The sequence below is a fragment of the Aquarana catesbeiana genome, linkage group LG04, assembly GCF_042186555.1.
Source record: "Aquarana catesbeiana isolate 2022-GZ linkage group LG04, ASM4218655v1, whole genome shotgun sequence".
Taxonomy (NCBI): Eukaryota; Metazoa; Chordata; class Amphibia; order Anura; family Ranidae; genus Aquarana; species Aquarana catesbeiana.
Window position 1 is genome coordinate 38162030 of NC_133327.1, and position 26024 is coordinate 38188053.

A 26024-nucleotide genomic window follows, 5' to 3' on the forward strand; every position below is an offset into this window, starting at 1 on the left:
CTGTCTCTGGATCTGGACCTGTATTTGGGATACCATATAATCTACCTACCTGTAACTTAGTCTCCTGGGATCTGAAATAATCTAATCTATGTGGGATCTATCTCTGAGATCTCGTGTTATCCAGTCTTTGTGGGATCTGTCCCTGGGATCTCATGTGATCAGTACATGCAGTGTACATTAGTTTGAGGTTGCTGGTGTCCACTCTTTTTTTTTTTTTTGGGGGGGGGGGGGGTTGTTTTGATTTTCATCTTTGTAGTAAAGCGGGGGTCTCAAACTGGTGGCCCTCCAGTCATTGTGAAGCTACAAGTCCCATCATGCCTCTGCCTGTGGGAGTCATGCTTGTAACTGTCAGGCTTGCAATGCCTCATGGGACTTGTAGTTTTGCAACAGCTGGAGGGCCACCAGTTTGAGACCCCAGTACATAAAGGTCTTCCCTGGAGGTATTTACAGTTACTTATGTGTGTATATATAAATATCTTCTAAGAAACTCCTACAGTATACATTTTTTTTTTTTTTTTTTTTTTAAGTGTTACTAAACCCAGGACCCTGCATTCACTATATCTGGCTCCCATCGTACACAAAAATGCAATTATTTTAGTAAATATAAACTGCTAAATAACTTTTCTAATCAGCGGTATATAACAGTCTTGTAACTTCTATCAGTGTCTTGGGAAAGCTTGTAGGGGAAGTTTTTTCATTCTCCTCTGACTATCCTATGAGGCTGCAGAATCCCTGACCCTCTCTCTGGACAGTGCTGATTGGCCCTGTGCTGTTCACATGCACCCTCCCAAAAAAATAACTCTAGCAATACATGCCAAGCATGTGCAGAGTGATGCCAAGGCTCTGTACTATCAGCAGATTGGGGACAATGGAAGAAGGGGCGGATCAGAGAAGACCAGATTAAACAGCCTTATTACACAATGCAGAGGATTGATCCCTTAGGTTCCACAGTGAGTATAACGAGCAGGCTTTACTGCATATACACACTGATTTTACTGTTGTGGGTTTAGTAACACTTTAAATTGCAAATCTATATAATACACTGTTGTAGCTGTATTCATCAAACAGGGTGTAAACCTCAGACATGAAATATGAAGAAAGCATATCCCCCTCTATAGTGTGTACTTGTCTCAATTAAGAGCACCAAGTGAAGGCCTCCTGACGGCAGAACACAATATCACTGCGGGAGGGATTCCTCCAACACTGAATTTGTTGATGAGGAAATCAGGCATTTTTTTTCCCTAAGATAAATGCATAATCTATGATCTGCCTTATTGTAAGAGAAATGTATTGGTACAGTATATATAGCTGGCAAAAATACCCAAATCTTGTTGTCAGCCTCCTAATACATTGTAGAGCAGCATGCAGAGAGGAGGTGGCTGCCTGGTAAACCAAGTCTTTTGCATTGCATGGCATTGTCCTTATAAGACCAAGAGCTTCCTGAAAGGGGTAGAAGGGCAGAGTGATGACCTCATCAGCGTGCTTCTGCTCTTTGCTTTCCATTCACAGACTGGACTGGGTCTGAGAATTGGCTCAAGTGTAACACAGCCTGCAGAGGGCTCGGGGGTCACACAGCCTTTCTGTGCTGTCTGGCAGAGGGGGGCCTGGATCACAAAATCTGGCTTCACAGAATTTAAAATGGTTCAGCAGGTAGAACAGCCGTACTACTGCAGTCTTGTATCCTCCTGTCCCCTCTTCCTCTCCATCCTCATCTCATGATATCAATGTCTGACCCATCCTGTATCTCATTAATGTGGATTCTGTCCTGTGTTTCTCTCTGTGATTAATCTTAATAAAATCTTCTGCTTACATCTCCCGTCTGCTGTGTGTTTCTGGGTGATCTCATTCCATATTCCACAATGATAATCCTGTATGTATAGATCAGGACATAGCTGTAGTCTCTTCTCACCTCTCTCTTTATTTCTTTATTTTTTATAGAAGTTCCGAATGGAAAGTAGTAAAATCTGGGAATGTAAAGAAAAAGTAAAGTAATTCCCCAGTGAAAAAGAAAAAGTGTCCTGCCATACCGTCCCCCCCACTGAAGGATAATACCAGGTTTATTACACTCTATTACGCCTCTGCAGAAATGAGTTGCTGGTGACATCACTGGCCCTCCCCATTCCCCATGTGACAGTGTTCCAGCCTGGCGATTGGCTGCTCAGGCCCAAACGCTATCACATGGTGGGGATCATATACTCCCCCCAATACCTGAAAAGTGGGATGGTGTAGGGAGAAGCGTTGATAGGTTTGTTTCACTTGATGGGAAGTTGAACTATCCAGAGGCACTGAATAGGCAAAAGTGACAGGGTATCTTTAAAATTGAACTCTGGTCCAACTCTGGGCTACTAAAATGTTTTGTTTTTTTTCTTGCAGTGGGCTGTACCCATACTGCAAGGGTTAGTCCCAATGACACCAACAATTGGGCACAATTCCTCCCAATGACACCAACAATTGGATAATTGGGCACAATTCCTCCTACTGACACCAGCGATGCGGCACAATCCCTCCCACTGACACCACACATGGGGCATTGTTTTTACCACCTGAAGTCGGGATCTTTCTTACTCCCAGCACCCACAATCCAGCTCCCCTAAAGTCTGAAGAACACTAAACTGGCCCTTTGTTTAGAAAGGGGATCAAAGAAAATTATTTACCCTTTTCTTTTGCTCCTTCTTGTAGCTAGACCAGTCCCCCGCAGCTTCTTCTCCCCCACATGGTAGCGGTGTCGAGACCAAAGCAGAATCCTTAGCCTGCATTGGGCATGAAGATGCTAAGGGACAGTCCACTGTCGGAATGTGGGGGAACGCAATTTGCCCGGGGGGGGGGGGGGGGGGGGGGGGATGGAAAATCCAGGTAAGTAAAACATGTCCCCCCCCCCCCCCCCCCCCCCCCAAACACCTATGCTGACTAACCTGTGTAAGAGAGGTCAACATAATAATTCTCAGCCCACTCTGGTCCGCTCATATGATCCAACTTGCGTGTCAGCCAGCGCCGGCTGCAGGGGAGAGGAGACAGCACCGACAACAGATGGGCCATAGGAGCCTATGGGTGATGTCACTGCTCCAGTCTTTACCAACCATTGTCAAGCGCTCTCTCCTCTCCACTGCAGCCAGCGCTGGCTGATTCAGGAGAGACAATGTGACCAGAGCAGCCTGAAAATGGGGAAGTATGCAGATCTTTCTTACACAGGATACAGTGGGGCAAAAAAGTATTTAGTCAGCCACCAATTGTGCAAGTTCTCCCACTCAAAAAGATGAGAGAGGCCTGTAATTGTCATCATAGGTATACCTCAACTATGAGAGACAAAATGTGGAAACAAATCCAGACAATCACATTGTCTGATTTTTGAAAGAATTTATTTGCAAATTATGGTGGAAAATAAGTATTTGGTCACCTACAAACAAGCAAGATTTCTGTCTCTCACAGACCTGTATCTTCTTTTTTAAGAGGCTCCTCTGTCCTCCACTCATTACCTGTATTATTGGCACCTGTTTGAACTTGTTATCAGTATAAAAGACACCAGTCCACAACCTCAAACAGTCACACTCCAAACTCCACTATGGTGAAGACCAAAGAGCTGTCGAAGGACACCAGAAACAAAATTGTAGACCTGCACCAGGCTGGGAAGACTGAATCTGCAATAGGCAAGCAGCTTGGTGTGAAGAAATCAACTGTGGGAGCAATAATTAGAAAATGGAAGACATACAAGACCACTGATAATCTCCCTCGATCTGAGGCTCCACGTAAGATCTCACCCCGTGGGGTCAAAATGATCAAAAGAACGGTGAGCAAAAATCCCAGAACCACACGGGGGGACCTAGTGAATGACCTGCAGAGAGCTGGGACTAACGTAACAAAGGCTACCATCAGTAACACACTACGCCGCCCGGGACTCGGATCCTGAAGTGCCAGACGTGTCCCCCTGCTAAAGCCAGTACATATCCGGGCCCGTCTGAGGTTTGCTAGACAGCATTTGGATGATCCAGAAGAGGATTGGGAGAATGTCATATGGTCAGATGAAACCAAAGTAGAACTGTTTGGTAGAAACACAACTTGTTGTGTTTGGAGGAGAGAGAATGCTGAGTTGCAACCAAAGAACACTATACCTACCGTGAAGCATGGGGGTGGCAACATCATGCTTTGGGGCTGTTTCTCTTCAAAGGGAACAGGACGACTGATCCGTGTACATGAAAGAATGAATGGGGCCATGTATCATGAAATTGTGAGTGCAAACCTCCTCCCATCAGCAAGGGCATTGAAGATGAAACGTGGCTGGGTCATTCAGCATGACAATGATCCCAAACACACCGCCCGTTCAACGAAGGAGTGGCTTCGTAAGAAGCATTTCAAGGTCCTGGAGAGTCCTAGCCAGTCTCCAGATCTCAACACCATAGAAAACCTTTGGAGGGAGTTGATTCTGTGTTGCCCAGCGACAGCCCCAAAACATCACTGCTCTAGAGGAGATCTGCATGGAGGAATGGGCCAACATACCAGCAACAGTGTGTGACAACCTTGTGAAGACTTACAGAAAACGTTTGACCTCTGTCATTGCCAACAAAGGATATATAACAAAGTATTGAGATGAACTTTTGATATTGACCAAATACTTATTTTCCACCATAATTTGCAAATAAATTCTTTCAAAAATCAGACAATGTGATTGTCTGGATTTGTTTCCACATTTTGTCTCTCATAGTTGAGGTATACCTATGATGACAATTACAGGCCTCTCTCATCTTTTTGAGTGGGAGAACTTGCACGATTGGTGGCTGACTAATTACTTTTTTGCCCCACTGTAGTTGGAATAGATGCTAGGAGGAAGGAGCATTTTTAAGAGTAGTTAGGTTGTGCCTGGAAATCCACATAAGGGTAGATTTAAGCATGCTTCTAAATTTCCCTTGCCTCCTGAAGCTCAATCCACATTTGGATCGCGCTCCATAAATGCATATTAACGTTGGGTGAGTTTAGCGCTTGAGCGTTAAAGAGGAAGTAAACCCTGATGGGTTTTACTTCCTTTTTTTTTTCCTCTGCAAGTAAAAGCATAATGGGCTAGTATGCATCGCATACTGGCCCATTATGTTGTATTTACCTGCAAACGAAGCCCGCAACGTCCCTGAGGTCCTAGCTGGTGGCCGCGTCCATCTTCACCCTTCTTCCTTCTGGGGCCGTGGACTCCGGCTCTGTGACTGGCCGAAGTCGCGTGACATCACTTCCGTGCGGCAGCTGACGGTCACAGCATGGGCCCTTTAGAAACGGCACAATCGTGCCCTTTCTTCAGTGCGCATGCACCGATGACGTCGGCCCAAACGTATATGGTAAAGATCTCCTAAACCGTGCAGGTTTTAGGAGATCTTTCAGGACCTACAGGTACGCCTTATTATAGGCTTCCTTGTAGGGAAAAAGTGGTGTATAAGGGTTTACAACCACTTTAAATCATTTAAATGGCCAGAAAAAAATTTATTGACACCTGTACACGTGCCTAAATGCTTGTAAACGAGTTGGACACTTTTACAAGTGTCAGCTGTTTTTTATGCAAAAATGCAGCTGGCTGGAGATGGGCTTCTAGGAAAGTTTTATAAAAACATCCTGCGTGCATGGTACCTAAAAAATGAGTTCAGTGGTGGAGATGCGCTCTTTAAATTAATGATCAGTTTCTTTTCAAATTGATCTCTCCCAAGAGGAATAATCGATCTCTAGTCAACAGCCCAATCTATGGACATGCCTCAAAATGAGGAAGTGGATTTTAAACGATAGGTTAGATACTCTCCTAACTTTCCATTTCCACCATGTAATTTCATAATCTGCCTGATGGACATACAATCGTATTCATGAACACAGTATCCCAGTGCCGCCAATTTATGCAAAATGAACGATGATTTTCACGCCTGGCTGATTACCTCAGTTTGGATAAATCTGATCGAAATAGAAGCCTAGTTATGCCTGTTTAGTTTTTTGTGGATTTGATCATTTTGAGTGACTGTCACATGGATTGTAATAAAAAATGCAAGCATGTATGGCCACCACGTTGTTGAAATTCTTGACATATACATCACCATAACATAAAAAACATGTGTCCATCATGATACCCCTTATAATGTAGTACAGAGAGAACTTTACATAGAATAAAAAAATATATATATATTTATTATTATTATTATATATTTTTTTTTCCTCACAAAAGTGAGTACACGCCTCACATTTTTGTAAATATTTTATTCTCTTTTCATGTGACAACACTGGAGAAATGACACTTTGCTACAATGTAAAGTAGTGAGTGTACAGCTTGTATAACAGTGTAAATTTGCTGTCCCCTCAAAATAACTCAACACACAGCCATTAATGTCTAAACAGCTGGCCACAAAAGTGAGTACACCCCTAAGTGAAAATGTCCAAATTGGGCCCAGTTAGCCATTTTCCCTCAAATGTCATTGTTATTGTTGCAAGGTCTCAGGTGTGAATGGCAGGTGTGTTTAAATTGGTGTTATCGCTCTCACTCTCTTACTGGTCACTGGAAGTTCAACATGGAACCTCATGGCAAAGAACTCTCTGAGGATCTGAAAAAAAGAATTGTTGCTCTACATAAAGATGGCATAGGCTATAAGAAGATTAAGACCCTGAAACTGAGCTGCAGCACGGTGGTCAAGACCATACAGGGTTTAACAGGATAGGTTCCACTCAGAACAGACCTTGCCATGTTCGACCAAAGGAGTTGAGTGCACGTGCTCAGCGTCATATCCAGAGGTTGTCTTTGGGAAATAGACATATGAGTGCTGCCAGCTTTGCTGCAGAGGTTGAAGGGGTGGGGGGTCAGCCTGTCGGTGCTTAGACCATACCCCGCACACTGCATCAAATTGGTCTGCATTGCTTACATCCCAGAAGGAAGCCTCTTCTAAAGATGATGCACAAGAAAGTCCGCAAATAGTTTGCTGATTTCAAACAGACTAAGAACATGGAATACTGGAACCATGTCCTGTGGTCTGATCAGACCAAGATAAACTTATTTGGTTCAGATGGTGTCAAGCGTGTGTGGTGGCAACCAGGTGAGGAGTACAAAAACAAGTGTGTCTTGCCTAAAGTCAAGTATGGTGGTGGGAGTGTCATGGTCTGGGGCTGCATGAGTGCTGCCGGCTCTGGGGAGATACAGTTCATTGAGGGAACCATGAATGCCAACATGTACTGTGACATACCGAAGCAGAGCATGATCCCCTCCCTTCCAGAGACTGGGCCGCAGGGCAGTATTTCAACATAATGACCCCAAACGCCTCCAAGACGACCACTGCCTTGCTAAAGAAGCTGAGGGTAAAGGTGATGGACTGGCCAAGCATGTCTCCAGACCTAAACCCTATTGACCATCTGTGGGGTATCCTCAAACAGAAGGTGGAGGAGCGCAAGGTCTCTAACATCCACCAGCTCCGTGATGTCATCATAGAGGAGTGGAAGAGGACTCCAGTGGCAACCTGTGAAGCTCTGGTGAACTCCATGCCCAAGAGGGTTAAGGCAGTGCTGGAAAATAAAGGTGGCCACACAAAATATTGACACTTTGGGCCCAATTTGGACATTTTCACTTAGGGGTGTACTCACTTTTGTTGCCAGCGGTTTAGACATTATTGGCTGTGTGTTTGAGTTATTTTGAGGGGACAGCAAACTTACACTGTTATACAAGCTGTACAGTCTTCTTGCTGTATGTCTTCTTTTTTTCCCTTACAATTAGAGCTTTCTTTTAGTGGTATTTGATCACATCTGCGGTTTTTATTTTTTGCGCTATAAACAAAAAAAGACTGCCAATTTTGAAAAAAAAACAAAAAAACGATTTTTTTTACTTTCTGCTATAAACGTATCCACTAAACAAATGTTAAAAATCTAATTTCTAAATCAGTTTAGGCCAATATGTATTCTGCTACATATTTTTGATAATATGACTCCCACAAAGCGTATATAGATTTGTTTGCGCAAAAGTTATAGCGTCTACAAACTATGGGATATTTTTATGGAATTTTTTTTTTTTCTTTTTTACTAGTAATGGCGGCGATCAGCGACTTTTTCTAGCGGGACTCCGACAAATCGGACGCTAAGTGACACTTTTGGGGACCGGTTACACCAATACAATAATCGGTGCTAAAAAATATGCGCGGTCACTGTACTAGTGACACTGGCAGGGAAGGGGTTAACGGGGGCAATCAAAGGGTTAAACGTACTCCTAGGGAGTGTTTACTAACACTGTAGGGGGCACTTTAACTGTGGGAAGACAGAGATCTGTGTTCCTTCTTAGACCCGCTGATTGACTCTCGCTGTGTCCAATCAGACCCAGAACCGTGAGATCACGTACCTGTACACAGAAGAGCCGCCGCCTCGCAGTATATGTACGTAGGGCCGTTAGCAAGAAGTTAATGATGGATGTGTAGTAATTAAACAAATTAAAAACAAAAAAACGTTACCTCTACCAGGACTCCAGGTCAGTCTTACAAATTTGTTAACGAAAGTGAAATCTTCCGACATGAGCGTGTTCATGTATGTATGTAACTATAACTGTATGACCGCTGGCAGGTTAAGTGGGTAAGATTGGTTATCTCCTTCTAATGGCATCTGAATATCAGTGGGATATATTAAAGAGCAAATGGCACATGAGCATCAGAACTGGACCACAGAGCAATGGAAGAAGGTGGCCTGGTCTCAAGAATCCTGTTTCTTTTACATCATGTGGATGGCCGGGTGTGTGTGTGTTGCTTACCTATGGAAGAGATGGCACCAGGATCCAGTATGGGAAGAAGGCAAGCCTGCGGAGGCAGTTTGATGCTTTGGGTAATGTTCTGCTGGGAAACCTTGGGTCTTGCCATTCAGGCAGATATTACTTGACATGTACCACCTCCCTTAACATTTTTGCTGACCAAGTACACCCCTTCATGGAAACAGTATTCCTTGATGGCAGTGGCCTTTTTTTTTTTTAGCAGGATAATGCACCCTGCCACCCTGGCAAAAAAGGTTAAAGAATGGTTTTGAGGAACAGAACAATGAGTTGAGATGTTGACTTGACTTCCAAACTCTTCAATTGAGAATCTGTGGGATATGCTGGAACAAGTTCGATACACCTCACAACTTACAGAACTTAAAGGATCTACTACTGACATCTTGTTACCAGATACCACAGCATACCTTTAGAGGTCTAGTGGCATCCATGCCTCAATGGGACAGGGCTGTTTTGGTGGCAAAATGGGGGGCCTACTCAATATTAGGTGAATGGTCATAAAGTTATCGCTGATCGGCGTATATAAACATGTACTGTATGAGAGTATATACATAAACAATATACACACGCGTTCATAGCACTGGACTACAGAAAACAGAATTATGGAAATCTGATTGGGTAATGGGGTAAAATGTTTTTCTCATATTCCCATGAAAGAAGTGGTTCTTATTCTGTTGGTGGTGTATGATCCATACATGGAACTGTCAAGGGTTAAGAACGCACTACCACCTGGGCAAAATGCCCCCCATGCGCACGGGCAGTCCAATTTGTCAGTCTGTCTGTTATTCAGGTGGATCTGATTTGGACGCTCCATGTAAGCCTATGGGCAGGTGGATGTAAATGGACATGCGTCTGTTATAGCTGATTACCTCCAGTGCAGCTAAGTTTACATCCACTCGCCCATAGATCTAACATGCATCCAGAAAGCTTCTGCAGCAAAAAAACTGAACGGACACGAATGTCACAAAAGTGACATCTGTACCGTTCTGCTCCAATTCAGCTGGGATTTTGTTCACAAAGCCCCTGCTGATTGAAATATGGCCCATGTGAAAGGGGCCTAAAGAAGTCACCACATCTAAGGATTAGTAAAGTGTGTGTGTGTGTGTGTGTGTGTGTGTGTGTGTGTGTGTATGTGTATGTGTATATATATAATATAAATAGAGATATATCATTTGTTCACTGATCATTATGGCTTGATGCTTATGGTGAAGGGTGCTTTTGAAAGTTTAAGAGAAAATTTAAGCTGAAACTACACATCTCAAATTTTGGCCAATTCTTGCAGAACCAACCGAAATGCAAGCAATGGATGGCCCTGTCAACATCGGCTTAAGGAAAGTAGATCTAAAAATTGACTAAGCTGGGTGAAAAATGATTGGCCAAACATTGACAGCATCCAATCAGATGCAGTCACTGTTCAGGTGTTCAGGCAGCCATGCCTTTCAGAATAAAATTGCAGGCAGTGGAGATTCCCCCAGCCATGCTTTTTAGTGTGAATTGGGGAATCGATTTGTTTTATCTTGTTCAGCCTGCAAAACTGTAACACATATGGTATGGCTATGGCTAGATTTATGAAGACTTGTGTCTTTTTTCAACCTCACCTACTATGTAAGATTAAAGATTAGAAAGTTGTGAGATTAAGATGCATGAAGGTCCTCCGACAAGGCAGGTTTCAAACCAGAGGCCTGTCCTCTTGGTCAAAAAAGGGAAGCTTTTTAAGCTCCAGTCATGGACAGTTACCATGTAGGACCTCCCCACCATAAACATTTTACAAATTACCGTATTACTTAAGAATTTGTACAAGCACCACATTATTAACTACAAGGTGCGTCAATTTCTGTTTTGGAACACCTTACAGGTATGAGTGCAACCCAAATGCTGTAGAACAAGGATATTACCTGTCTCTGGACATTGTTCTCCTGGTTCTTGGTATGTCTTATTCTGCAATCATTTGTTCAGGTCACAGCTTTCTGCAGTCATATAAAGAACATTACATTAGCACCCGTTATTTTAATTTCATCAGTAGTAAAATATATAATTGTTTTTCTTTACCACAGTGATCTGTTGTATGTTTTGCAGAAACAAGAGCTCAGGAGAAAAGGCGTCAACACCATCAGTCATTGCTACGAGCCGCTGTCCACAGCCCACCAAGCAGCCATCATACCTCCAGCTCCCAGGCACCTCAGATCACACCACTCCTCAACCGAGGGTGCCCAAGAACTTCACTACAGAAGCCATCTTGTTCCTTGCCGGTGTCACTCAGCATGTCAGGTCTGTACCATGCCCATCCCTCCACCCTGTGTAAGGTGGTGCCCACCCTGAAAACTGTCTCCAAGGCACGTTTCCTGAACAAAGCCTTGGCAAAGAGGTTGTCTTCCCTGCTTCCTTCTAGTCTGCCCGTTCCGAGATTACTGAGCCAGAGAGCCAAGCATCCTGGCAATAAAGGCTTCCTTTCCCGGCATGGTTTTCCAAAAAAAAGCTTCTAGGCTCTCAGCACTGACACCTTGGAAAAGCCTTACTAGGAGGGGGTTGGGAAGGATGTGGCCTCTGGGGTCCAGCAGAGCAGAAATTTCCCACGGGGGACTAGACCCTGCTCCATGACGTGCAAAATGGGCACATTCGTTTTGGTTGGAGTTGGAATTTATTAGAATATTGCACTCCTTTCTTGAAAGTTGACACTGTTGCTGTATATTGAGACCTGTCAGGAGTTTATTCATGCAGACTTGTAAAGATTTTGAAATTTGCAATTCAAGTATAGTATATGTTTTATATGTAGTATGACACCAGCTACTAGATTCACTGCATGCTTTATTACAATTTTCCATTGATGTAGATATTGTATATAGTGTATTTTGTAAAACGCCAGTTTGCCTTTTTTTTTTTTTTGCCCCCCCCCCAAAATTTTTGGAATTTGTGTATATTTTGTACAGTGCATGCTACACAAGTCTGTGCATATTTCTGTGCTATGAGAATGAGTTTGTTTTATAAATAACTGTAAATAAATATATGTGTACAGTTCTCTTGCACACATTTTTTAAACTATGTTACCGGTCACAGTTGAAACTGTCATCGCCTGTCTGTTTGAGTAGATGCTAGTTTCAAAGGGGTACAGAGCTCTGTAGTGTCACACACAGCGATATGCTCTGGAGTAAATTTCGGCTCCTTAAATCTGAGCTCCAGCTTTCCCTTCTGCTTGCACAGCTATTCAGGATTAGATTAGATTCTGGTGCCATTATGTGCACTGGTGTAAATTCGAATGGTTCTAATGTGTCTGTGCAATCTTTACTTAGTGCACTTGCGGGACTCTAAGGTAACCTGGTGCTAACTGCACCTGTACTGCCATATTCTTAAATGGTATAAATATAAAGAAGGACTGCGCTTAGGATATTATAAAAAGGTTGCTGCCTCCCCTAACAGTGTTCCCCTAAGAGGGCTCTGGGAAATTGATTAATAAATAAAAAATGGGGTGAATGGCGCTACCTAATAACTAAGGAACTGAAAATGGGATATAGGGCTAAGCCTAAAAAGGGGGATATATGTCAGGACTCAACACCTGTTATCCTAGCTAAAAGAAACCACAACAAGACCTCTAATGGGGTTAGGTTAAGGAGTCTGTACAGGTAAGTATGTGTAGAGGGCAAGGGCCTCAGATACCGCAATATGAGCAACTATGCCCAATGACCACCCATAAAGGACTGCCCAAACAGTGACTTAATGGTACATAATAAATGTGTGGTTAAAGTAAAAAATCAGCTAAAGGTGAGTATAATAAATGTGGACCATACACATGTCAATAAGAGTGTTCTGCACTAAGCATAGTGCAAAGCCATACATATAAAAAAAACTTGTACATGAAAAATGTGCAATACAATTTCTAACTGTATGCAACAAATATATAGTGATACATAAATATATAGAGAGTAACTACATGCCTATTACCCCTGCAGGGGTGACTGTATCCGGTGAGTAGGGACCCTGGAGGGGGAGCACAGAAGTCACCTGGAGTTACCTAAAGCACTCAAGTCCCCTGTTAATGTTCTTTCTGCTATATATATGGGCTGATTATCCTATATACAGGAACTGTTATATATATTTTTTCACTCACAATACAGACTTGCATGCCTCTTTTGATGGCGCCCTGATTTTTCTGTTTTTTTGTTTTCTTTGGATTTTTACTATACCGTTTTGATTTAAGGTTTATCTGTTTCTGAATATTTGATATTATCTATATTTCTTGCATTTAAATGGTTTTTGCATTTATATACTTTACTTTGTATCACTATATATTTGTTGCATACAGTTAGTAATTGTATTGCACATTTTTCACGTACAAGTTTTTTTTTTACATGTATGGCTTTGCACTATGCTTAGTGCGGAACACTCTTATTGACACTTGTATGGTTCACACTTATTATACTCACCTTTAGCTGATTTTTTACTTTAACCACACATATTTATTATGTACCATTAAGTCACTGTTTTGGGCAGTCCTTTATGGGTGGTCATTGGGCATAGTTGCTCATTTTGAGGTATCTTTGAGGCCCTTGCCCTCTACACATACTTACCTGTACAGACCCCTTAACCTAACCCCATTAGAGGTCTTGTTGTGGTTTCTTTTAGCTAGGATAAGAGGTGTTGAGTCCTGCCATATATCCCCCTTTTTAGGCTTAGCCCTGTATCAGATTTTCAGTCCCTTAGTTATTAGGTAGCGCCATTCACCCCATTTTTTGTTTATTCGTCATGTTCTTAAATGGATTACTGCGACTGCACATCCTTTCTCTTCCCCTTTCTGGCCCTGCCTTCCAACCAGCAACAGCTCCTGGCTTTCCTCCATTGCCCACAGCACAACAGTCTCATTGATAATCACAGCAGCCTACAAAGCTTGGTACCAAGGCCTTGGCCTCCCTTCCCACAGTTGCGGAGGTCGTAAGTACCCCTCCAGGGACATTATTTCACAGAGCATGACAGATGATTAACATAAGTTGAGATGGACTTGCTACCTCAAGCTCAGCACTTGGCTCCGACGGGAGTGGTAGTTTGTCCACTAAGGACTATAGTATCCCTTTGCTCTGACTGTTGCCCCCCCATCTGACGCCTTCCTCTGGCCCTCTGCCACACAAGCTTCTTTTTTTCCTGTCCAGAGAGGAATTTTCTGCCAAAGTGTCAAGATTTCAGGGGCAGAATCTCCAGCCTTATTAAGACCATTGATGACAGGGGGTCACAGCCATGCTTCTTGGATGTCCCCTCTTCGACTTCCCTTCTTGAGATTAATTGAGGGGAAGGAGGTAGTATTTGATGATCCCTCTCCTTTTGAGGAATCAGATCAGGATGGTACACCTGAAGCAAAGATTTTATACAAACTTAAGGATACCATTCCCACCCTTATTGATGCTTAGAATTAGAGCAGCTGAAGTCTGCTTACCTCTATGTATTAAGCAAAACCTTTCTTTGCCCACTTGTTGGTTTAGTCTGTCCTTTATGAGGACCAGTCTTGTCCGGAAAGTGTTTTTACTTCTCCAAAATGCTTTGTTCAACTTTCCTATTGAGGAGAATTTCATGCAAAAGTGGGCAGTCCCTTTGGTAGATTCAACCATATTTTGTCTTGACAAGTCCCTCATGGCTGCAGTGGAGATGACCCTGTTTTTCAAAGATCTAATAAAGAACAGGTTAGAGGCCCTCTTAAAAGCCCCTTTTTTCCTTAGTGGACCTGTCATGCAACTTGCAGCTGCTTCTGTGACAGTCTGCCAGGTCATTGCTGCATGCTAGTACTCTTCTCTCACATCTGTAGGACTACTTAAGAGGTTAGGAAAGGTTCCTTGCATTCCTAACAGTCTTCCAGTTTCAAATCTAAAGCAGGAACATGATTTTTTGAGCCAAGTGTGGTTTCAACGCCTCTTTCCTGGCGCCTCTTGTCATCCTTCTGGTCCCAGAAACTGATCGACACCTGGGTCTAGAATGGCATTTCCAGGAGCTACAAACTGGAGTTTTGCACTCTGTCTCCTACCCTCTTCATGCCTTCAAACTTGCCTTTTTCCCCATTATGGCAGGCTAATTTTCTTGGTGCTGTCCAGCAACCCTTTTCTCGAGCAATCCTTACCCTCCAATCTTCTTATTCCAACAATGTTTTACTTGGATATCCCCCCCGCCTTCTCATAGAAAAAAAAAGCTGTGATCCTTTGAAGTTTTCAGTATAATAGTTGGTGGTTGTTTCCATTGATCCATTTGGTCATCTTTGAACATAAAAGCTGTGAGTGCCTGAAAATCATCTTGTGCATGTTTGGCACTTGGGACTTCATGGATGACCTCTTCCCCTTGTAGCTCCTGGCTTTGCTTAAGTCCGTTTTTGGGGTATTTTTACTTTCCTGGACACAAAACCAAAAGGCAAATTGGAAACCCCAGCTAATAGCCTGGAAATTTGTGTAAATTTGGGGGCTCCATCGTAGAGACTCCTTAAGAGATACAAGAAGTTGTTAGGCAGTTTATCTTGTCAGTCTTCCTTTTCCAACTACTGACCTATTGGCTTTGAGTGGAATATCCCTTTAGAAAGTAAGACATTTTTACTTTGATGGTGTTGCTGCCATGTAAGGGGCTGTGGTGACCATTGTGGATGGGAAAGATTGGTCACAGTCAGTGAATAGTAATGGGTTCTGATGGGGACATGCTTTCTTTCTGCTGTAAAGGTAGAACTTCCCTTTCCGCTTTACCACACTACACTGCTATGTGCTGCTTTATATAACCGCTTGCAGATGTGTTCTGTTGTTGTGCATTTTCTCTCTGTACCCTTTTTACATTTAGTGTCAATAAAATCATATGTTGGTGCTTTGTACTGCATTTTATTTGTGACTATCCTATAAGTCTTGTTGGTTAAGATGTGTCATGTAATTTCTTGTGTACCAGTTTCTCATACATACACTTGGCCTTTTTTTATTGATTTATAAACTCGTATCAACCACATGCATTCGGCTGATCAGTTTAAAAGCAAGGTGAAATCTGATCAGCTGAATGGATTTTACAGATTGCTGCAATTTAAGCCGGCCATACATACATCGAAATTCAGAAGGTTCAGCAGAAACCGTTCGAATTTTGATCCATGTATGAGCAGGCTGACTTTTCCCTTGTTGACCTATCAATCAACTTGGGTACAACCAGACTGTTGGATTTTTCGAATTACGATTACTGCCAGCGGCAGTCTTATCCTGTCAGCTGGGAAGGCTCCTCGCGTCCACCTGCTGGTGGAATGCAGTAGTGCTGTGGGAGGCATTCTCCCATCAAAACATTTGAGCGCTTTTCTTTCCTTCCAATACACGTGGAAAGAAAAAAATGAGTAATCTTTGGCCTGCCTTAGTGACAATTACCGCCTCACTGATACAGTTTTTAGAGACTCTTTAAAAAAAAAAAGTATGGGAATAGCAAAAAAAAGAACTAGGCAAACACCCCTGATCGCTCAGTTCTCCCCCTCGGCTCTGAGCAGAGAGCAGTGACTGTCAGCTCTCTGCTCTGCCCCTCCAGCACTAACTGGAGTGCAGGGCTGTGGAGGGGGCCGGAGGGGTTGGCTCAGGCTCTTAGTGGCATGTTGAGAGACTGAGCCAGCTGTCGGTCTCGGCATCTGGGTGGATCCTGACTAAAGCCTCATACACACGATCAGACTTCAAACAAACATTTCCATGGATTTCTGTCCAAAGGGCGTTGGCCGCGAACTTGGTATGCATACACACGGCAAGACTTTTTCAGCTAACTTTCACCAAATCACGTGGTTTTTCAGCTCTTTACTTCCACCCTTTGGTCAACTTCTGTATTGTCTGATCTTTTCAATTGGTTCTGAACATGCGTGTTTGTACTTTGGACTAAAGTCTGATGGACGATAGCATTTTGTTGCCGGAAAGTTTGTCTGTTTGCACAGCGAACATTTGTCTGATGAAAACTGAAAAAGTTTGTCCAATGGAGCGTACACACGGTCGTATTTTTCCTTAAAACAGGTAGTTTACATGTTTGTTGTCAAAAAGTCTGATCGTGTGTATGGGCCTTTAGTCGTGATCTTTCCTGAGCCTGGATTGACTGAAAATGGATCACATTAGTGCAGAATGAACTGCACTCCTGTGATCCATAGAAATATAGCCAAAATAGCTATACTTCTCCTTTTAATGACTAGCATGGTACAGCTAAATTTGGTGTAAGGCCAGTATGGTGCCTATATTTTAAAAAGGTTTAAAGTCTTTATCAAGTAACTACAGACCAGTTAGTTTAATTTTCTATAGTTGGGAAGATAATGGCTACTTTCATAAAAGACCACATAAATTAGTTTTTGGTAGAAAATAATATTTTAAGGTTTTACACCCTTCATGACCAGGCCATTTTTTGCCATTTAGCACTGCGCTAATTTAACTGGTAATTGCGCAGTCATGCAACACTGACCACACAAATAGAACTTTCTTTAGGTGGTATTTGATCACCACTGGGTTTTTTATTTTTTATTATATAAACGAAAAAAGACCTAAAATTCTGACCCCCCCCCATTTATTTTTTTTCTTTCTCCTATAAAACATCCAATAATATTAAAAAAAATCACATTTCTTCATAAATTTAGGCCACAATGTATTTGGCTACATGTCTTTGGTAAAAACAAAAATATCAATAAGTGTATATTGATTGTTTTGCGTGAAAGTTAAAGTGTCTGCAAATGATGGTGTATATCCCGGTATGTTTATTTTTTATACTGCTAATGGCGGTGATCAGCGACTGATAGTGGGGCTGTGATAGTGGGGAGGGCAATCTGACACTGGGTGGCAACTAACTGACATCACCAGTGACACTAATACAGTGATCAGTGCTAATACTGTACACTGTCACTGTACTAATTACACTGGCTGGGAAGGGCTTAACATCCCAGGTAATCAAGGGGTTGCATATGTGCTAACACGTGTTAATGTGTGTATTTTGTGCTGATTTTTACTAAACCTTGTTTCTTCTCCTTGCAAAGGGAGAAGAACAGAGTGCGTTCCCTCTGTACAGAGCCCTGCGTTGATTGTCAACACAATGCTCTCGGCTGTGATTGGGTACAGCCAATCAGCAGGTCCCTGCCATGAAACATTGGCTGGGACCTGCTGACAAAATGCCACTGTATCTAATAACAGCAGGAGTCGTCGCATGCACCCCATACCCAGGAGAGGCCAGCTGCATACAGGTACATCGCTCTGCAGTACATTGCAGGTGGGCGGTCCTTAAGTGGTAAAGCAATAGTCAGAAGGCATTCACAAAAGATCGAAGTTGGTCAAACAAATCTGATTTCTGTTTGAGGAGGTAAGCGAAAACGTAGACAAAGGGGACGTGGATGTGGTATACTTGGATTTTGGAAAAGCATTTGACACAGTTCCCCGCACATGGCTGTGTAAGGTAAAGTCTACAGAATTGGAAAGATCAGTTTGTAAATGGATAGAAAAATGGCTAAAAGACAGAATTCAGAAAGTAGTGGTTAATGATTCTTACTCTGAATGGTCTAAGGTTATCAGTGGTGTACCCCAAGGTTCAGTGTTGGGACTCTTACTTTTTAATATCTCTATAAATGATATAGTGTCTGGGATTAAAAGTACCATTTCAGTCTTTGCAGATGACCCCAAACTATGCAGTGGAATAACGTCCTTACAGGATGTCTCCAATTTACAAGCCGACCTCAATGCACTATTTAATTGGGCAACTGTGCGGCAAATTAGATTTAATGGTGATAAATGTAAAGTTATGCACTTGTGGGCTAAAAATATGCATCATACATACTATGGGGAATACAATAGGGGGAATCAATGGTGGAGAAGGATCTGGGTGTTCTGGTAGATCATGAGCTTAATAATGGCATGCAGTGCCAAGCTAAAGTTTCTAAAATGAGTATAATATTTTTTTGTATTAAAAGGTTTAGCCTGAAGAGAGAAACACCATTGTGTCCCTGTACAAATCATTAGTTAGACCTCATCTAGAATATTGATATTAATATAAACGATCTCTGTCCTATATGCCCACATCCTCAAATACATGTAAAACAGAAATATTCTTGTAGCAATACACTTTTTTTTTTTTCTGGGCATAAAGAGAATGGTACCACAAAGTAAATTCATAATACAATTACCGTGTTTATCAGCATATACCACACTTAAGTGTATAACACGCACCTTGATTTTAAGAGGGAAGTTTCAGGAAAAAAAACTTAAATTTTAAATAAAGAAAGAAAAATAAGGGTCAGTGCCCATATGCAGCCTCACTAGTGTCCATCAGTGCAGCCTGACCATTGCCCATCTGCAGCCTCACCATTGCCATCAATGCAGACTGATCAATGCCCATCTGCAGCCTCACCATTGCCATCAATGCAGTCTGATCAATGCCCATCTGCAGCCTCACCATTGCCATCAATGCAGACTGATCAATGCCCATCTGCAGCCTCACCATTGCCATCAATGCAGCCTGACCATTGCCCATCTGCAGCCTCACCATTGCCATCAATGCAGACTGATCAATGCCCATCTGCAGCCTCACCATTGCCATCAATGCAGACTGATCAATGCCCATCTGCAGCCTCACCATTGCCATCAATGCAGACTGATCAATGCCCATCTGCAGCCTCACCATTGCCATCAATGCAGCCTGACCATTGCCCATCTGCAGCCTCACCATTGCCATCAATGCAGACTGATCAATGCCCATCTGCAGCCTCACCATTGCCATCAATGCAGACTGATCAATGCCCATCTGCAGCCTCACCATTGCCATCAATGCAGCCTGACCATTGCCCATCTGCAGCCTCACCATTGCCATCAATGCAGACTGACCAATGCCCATCTGCAGCCTCACCATTGCCATCAATGCAGACTGATCAATGCCCATCTGCAGCCTCACCATTGCCATCAATGCAGTCTGATCAGTGACCATTTGCAGCCTCACCTCAGATTACTGCTGCCTTGGAGGGGACAGGGAGGGGGGGCGGGACGAGCGCCATCAGATCACAAACGGTTTACATACAGCGAGAATCTCCTGTTTACTCGGCCTCTTTAATACAAAGTCCCGCCTCCTAGACCAGCTTCTATGATTGACAGAACACTGGTCTAATGCCGGCCCAGGAGACAGAACTTCCTATTACAGAGGCTGCTGAGTAAACAGGAGATTCTCCCTATATGTAAATGGACGACGCTCGTCCCGTCCCCTCCGAGGCAGCCCAAATTGAAGTATTGGCATATAACACGCACACACTATTTGCCCCCGATTTTCAGGTTGAAAAAGTGCGTCTTATACGCCGATAAATACGGTGTATATATAGCACTATAGCTAGTGTTTGCAAAGTGGAGTTCACATATCTTTCAATTCAACATCCACATGTTGGCTCAACGCGTTTCCAATGCTTCAAACTTCTTCATCAGGAGGCATGTAAACCGTATGCATATAGGAAAACCCATTAATGTAAAATTAAAGTTTCCTAGAGTGGAAATTCTCAAATCCAAAAGGAGACAGCCAGTGACGTGATAGTGGTCCAAAAGGTGTAAAAAATCTCCAATATAGTCCTCCACTTTTACCTTCTAAATAAAGGGCAAAATATTCATGAAATAATCTAAATAAGTTCTGGTCTGGAGTTCAATCCCGCCATCCATCCAAGATACTCATCCCCAAGGCAGATCCCATTAATACCCGAGGATCTGCTCAGGGGATGGTTTTAGGAGTATCTTGATCTGCTGAGTATTAAACTTCCTGGAATACATATATTTCTTTTGTGGTTAAGGATCTGGACGTGCTGTTGCTTCCCCTCAATGAATGGCAGTATTGAAGTCCAGACCAGAGCTTCCACTCCAGTAATCTGTATGGAAACTTTTGATTTTACATTACTGAGTGCTCCTATACGGATACTGTTAACATGTGCTCCTAATGAAGATGTTTGAAGCATTTGAAACATGTTGAGCTGACATGTGGATGTTAAATTGAAAAAAAGGTTTAAATTTCACTTTGCAAACTCTGGATATGGTGCTATATAGAATTTTAATATTTGTATAACAAACAATATGATTGTATCACTTTACTTTGTGGTACCATTTTCTATATGCCCACAAAAACTCCATTGCTACAAGAATTTTTCTGTTTTACCGATCTGGAATAACTGTTTCCACTAATGGTAAGGTCGGGTGTCTGCTTGCCAACTTCCCAGGTGTATACTAAAAAAAACATTTCTAACCCCCTCTAGGAGTTGGGACTTTAAAGTGATTATAAAGGCTCGTTGTTTTTTTCTAAATAACAGACATGTTATACTTACCTCCTCTATGCAGTTGGTTTTGCACAGAGCAGCCCCGATCCTCCTCTTCTCAGGTCCCTCTTTGCTGCTCTTAGCCCCTCCCTCCTTTGAGTGCCCCTCAGCCAGCAGCTTGCTACAGGGGGCACCTAAGCCGAGTCGGAGCTTTGTGTATCCATTCAGACACGGAGCCCAGCCCCCTCTCTCCTCTGATTGGCTGACTGACTTTGACAGGCGCGTGAGCCAATGGCGTAGCTGCTTGGCTGAGACAAATCAGGAGGAGTGTACTGGATGGCTGAGGGGATCGTGGACATCCCTGGAGAGAGAAGGAGCTCAGGTAGATATTTCGGGGGTGCTGGGGGGCTGCTACACACAGAAGGTTTTTTTTTTTATCTTAATGCATAGAATGCATTAAGATAAAAAACCTTCAGCCTTTACAATACTTTAAAGGCAGACAGTGCACCTAAAACATATAATAGTACAGATCTGGAATATGCAGTTCAGTTTTAGGCTCACGTTCACAAAAAAAGATATTGGGGAACTGGAGAAGGCATAGATAAGGGCAACCAAACTGATAAGAGGCATGGAGGAGCTCAGCTATGAGGAAAGATTAGAGGAACTAAATTTATTCTTTCTTAAAAAGAGGAGATTAAGAGGGGGACATGATCAACATGTACAAATACATAACTGGTCAATATAGTGAACTGGTTGTTGTTATTCACTTTCAGGTCATTACAGAGGACAAGGGGGCACTCTTTATGGAGGAAAAGAGATTTAACCTTCACATACTGAAAGGCTTCTTTGCAGTAAGAGCTGTGAAAATGTGGAATAGATTCCCCCAAGAACTAGTTCGGCCAGCTCAGTAGATTGTTTAAAAAAAAAAAAAAAAAAAAAAAAAGGTGGTTGTATTCCTAAATGCACAAAATATAACTGAATACTAAGATTTTATAGGTAAAAACACCAGGGGTAATTGATCCAGGGAATATCCAGCTGCCTCCTGGGGGATCAGGAAGGAATTTTTTTTTTATATTATCCTCACTGGAGCAAATTGGATCATGCTTTATTGGGATTTTTTGGCCTTCTTCTGGATCAACTGTGGATATAGGATTGTGTATATGGAGGTTTTCTATTAGGGTTTTTTTGTTTGTTTTTTTGAGCTAGGTAGACCTGTCCCTTTTTTTTTTTTTTTTTTTTTTTTTTTTTCCTCAACCTGAAGGAAAGCAAACAAGGTGGACACAGCTCCAAACAGCCCGTGGTTGCATGCACGTTTACATGCGCCAAGACTTACCTGGGTGGCATCCCGGTCCACAGCCATATTCAATATAGATAGGAAAATGGAGATGGCAACACTCCAAGATGGATTAAATAAAAAATATATCTTTATTGCTAGATCCAGTTAAAAATTACAGGATATACACATGGTCTCAGGAAGACAAATAAACGCGTTTCAAACGTCAGTGCTTTTTCATTAGTAATGAATGAGCACTGACATGTGCAACGCATTTACTGTGATTTTTAACTGGATTTAGCAATAAAGATATTTTTTATTTCATCCATCTTGGAGTACTGTATCTCTATTTTCCTATCTACTTTTTTTCAACCTAACTGTGTAACCAATTAATAGCACTTATAAGGATCACTTCCATCGATCCTGAAAATGTTTTCTTTGACATGTATACAGGGATCACAGGCTTCTTGCACAGGGCTTCAGTTTTTACAGTAGTTCACCAGTCTACCCCACTCCTCTTTATTGGTTTCTGTAGCAGAAGACGATTTCCTAGAAATTCTTACGCATTGCTTCTTCACTCATGCCGATGTAACAAGAAGTTTCTTACTGTGCCCAACCGAATTTCACACCTATCTTGTAAGTTTGAATGTCATCGGTAATGCAAGAGCATGTTCCAAGGCACAGGAAGTACTTTTTTTCCTAAGTGACCTTCTAAGGTGCTGTGGATTCTTGCGGTGGAGTACTGGGATTAAAGAGATCCTGTCGCAAGGGTTCATTTTTCTTCCCTTAAGATTGTATATACATTTAACTATTTTATGCATGTTTTTTTACCTTTTTAAAGCTTCCCTTTCTTAGAGAACAGTATTTCCCATTCATCCCCCTGGCAGCTACATAAAAGTTTACAGAAAGAAAAAAGCTGCAAGTAACTATTTGTACCTGAATTTCTGTGCTTATACATGAAATTTGTTAAAGAGGAGCTTCCGTCCCCCCCCCAAAAAAAAATTAAAAGCAGCTACAAATACTGTAGCTGCTGACTTTTAATATAAGGACACTTACCTGTCCAGGAATCCAGTGAGGTTGGCACCCAGGCTGATTCTTAAATCGACTTCGGGTACAGGCGCCAGGCATCGTAGGTAAGGGAAACTGGCAGTGTAGCCTTCCGGCAAAATATAAGAAAACATTACAGCCTCACCAGTAGAAAGTACAAGTATATCATCACAAATGTAGCAACTCTTTAGAGTTAGGGCTCATTCGCACGGGCTGGGGGTGGAGGGGAGCAGTAAAAAAAATAGGTTCCGCTCAGCTGCAGTTTTTATGCTCTCCACCCGCTTACCTTAAGCTGCAACAGTGGTCAAGTGAGGTTGTACTCATGTCTCTACAAAAATTATACCCTGTATTATGTTCATCAGGCAACACTGCAGCCGACCCAATGTGACCCATTCAAGTAATTGGGGCTGGGCCACAACAGCATGTAATGTATATGATTGTGTTGCACTGGTTTGGGCTTTTCAGGGTTAAAACAGGCAGTGAGGATGCAACATACTGCCTCATAGCTGTCTGTTAACTGCCCTGATTATTTAGTAAAGGCCCTTTATTCCAAAATCAAATGTTAAAAGCAAATACATTTTTTTGAACGTTCTGAGAATATTTGTATAAATATTTCTAAGAATTTTTGTTTAAAATGTTATCCCTCTATGGTCAGCTTAACTCCACTTGAGATATTGAGCTGAAAGCTCACAACCCATGGTTGTTGTCTCCCCTTTGTAACTATAACAGCCTCCATTCTTCCACAAAATGTAGAGTGTGTTTCGAGGGAGTATATCATTGCTCAGGCAAAAGCTTCTGTTGGATGGGTAGACCTGGCAAAAAAACGTTTTGTGTTACAAAGAGAAGTAAGTAGGGTTGAGGTTGGGGCTCTGTGCAAAGCCACGTGAATACATTCACATCAAGTGTGTCAGACCATGTCTTTATGGAACTGGTTTGTGCACAAGGGGTACAGTCCAGCTGGAACGAAAAAAGATTACCCCAAACTGTTAACACAAGGTTGCAGGAGCAACATAAGATGTCTTTATATCCTGTAGCATTAACAGTACCCTTCACTAGGGACATTTTAACCACCTGCCGACCACCGCAAATGACAGCTACAGCCCGGATGGCTAGTCCAGGGAGGCTGCCATATGATGGCCTCCTGTGATCGCGCCCCCTGTGGGACGCAGGTTGCGCACTTTGTGATCAGTGTCCGGTCGACACTGCTGATCACAGATTGAGGTAAAGAGCTAATCAGCGGCTCTTTACCGTGTGCTCAGCTGTGTCCAATCACAGCTGATCACGGATGTAGACAGAAGCTGGTTATTATGTAATAAAAATCAACCAGCGCTAATCACAAATAATTTGAACTAAAGCAGCTGTGGTACTGAGGGTATAACTTATCAAATCCCAAAACATAAATGATCACAAGAAGCAGTACAGCGCATAAGATTACATTTAAAAACATTCATTAGAGAATACTGTTCTAAAGTCCATAGTAAAGAATTTTCAACATGTGATCCAGTGGTACGAGTGATATCCACACAAGATGAGTGACTGTAGTGAAACAAGACCTCCACCAACGGTGACACAAGCCACTCACCTCAGCTGTTGGACCCCTGAGTTAATCAGTCACGTCAAAGACAGCATTTCCCTCAAAGGGAAGTAAAGCAGGAACAGGTAGACTTGTTGCCGGTCAGATACCCAAAACTTGTGATGCTCGCAGTGGTCACATGAAAAGTAAGTAAGGAACATCTAGTGCTCTCTGTATATTGCATAAAAATTTTAATAAAACAGCAGTAGGAAAACTTACAAACGAAGCACTGTACCCCAGTGCGACGGATAGAAGCCTTGTAGGATGAGCCACGGAGATCAATGAGCGAGACGCGGGTGACGTCACGATCCAAGTCACGTGATGTATTTCCGTACAAGTTACGTCCCTAATAGTGGGCGGGACTTCAGCGGCGACGGCATGACATGATCCACCCGCTTTAAATACATCTCAGCTGATCGGAACAGCAGCTGGTTATTGGCACTCCTTTCCTCATGCTGACAGCATGAGGAGAGGAGAAGAGAGCTGATAACTGGCTTCTCTAAAAGGGACATGTACACTGATAATCAGTGAAGGCCCAACAGTGCCTACCAGTGCTGCCTTATCAGAACACACCAGGGAAGGAGAAAAATTACCTGTTTGCAAAATGTTATAAAAAACTATAAGTACGTTGTTTTTTTTTTCTCCAGAATTTTCGGTCTTTATTAGTTTATTTAGCAACAAAAATGAAAAAACCCAGTGGTGATTAAATACCACCCAAAGTTTGGGTATAGTTTTGCATGACCACGCAATTTTCATTTAAAGTGTGACCGCGCTGAAACTTGAAAACTGGCCTGGGCAAGAAGGGGATAAAAGTGCCCAGTACCCAAGTGGTTAAAGAGTAGGGTCATCGTCTAACAAAAAAAAAAAAAAGTGCATTAACTCCACATATCCTGACTAACCCTCTGGACCAGGTGTCTCAGACTGGTGGCCTTTCCAGCTGTTGCAAAACTACAAGTCCAATGAGACATTGCAAGGCTGACCGTTACAAGCATGACTCCCACAGGCAGAGGCATGATGGGACTTGTAATTTTGCAACAGCTGGAGGGGTGCCAGTTTGACACCCGTGCTCGGGACCCTGCTGCACACAGCAGTCGTGCTGCCAATGTAGCGGTTCATAAATCGTAATACCAAGCCCTGAAGTGAGTAACCATTATAATGGTCACAATGGCAAACACTCATTGGT

At 42.6% G+C, this 26024-nt stretch overlaps 1 protein-coding gene across 1 annotated transcript in view; it reads left to right on the top strand.

Annotated features, from left to right (window-relative positions):
- Positions 1–26024, top strand: part of AGBL5 (AGBL carboxypeptidase 5) — a gene marked incomplete in the record, with an annotated part of 108837 nt that overhangs the window by 58875 nt on the left and 23938 nt on the right. Inside the window, 1 exon segment of the mRNA XM_073625053.1 lies at positions 10820–11011. Within this exon segment, the coding sequence (XP_073481154.1) occupies positions 10820–11011 (192 nt within the window).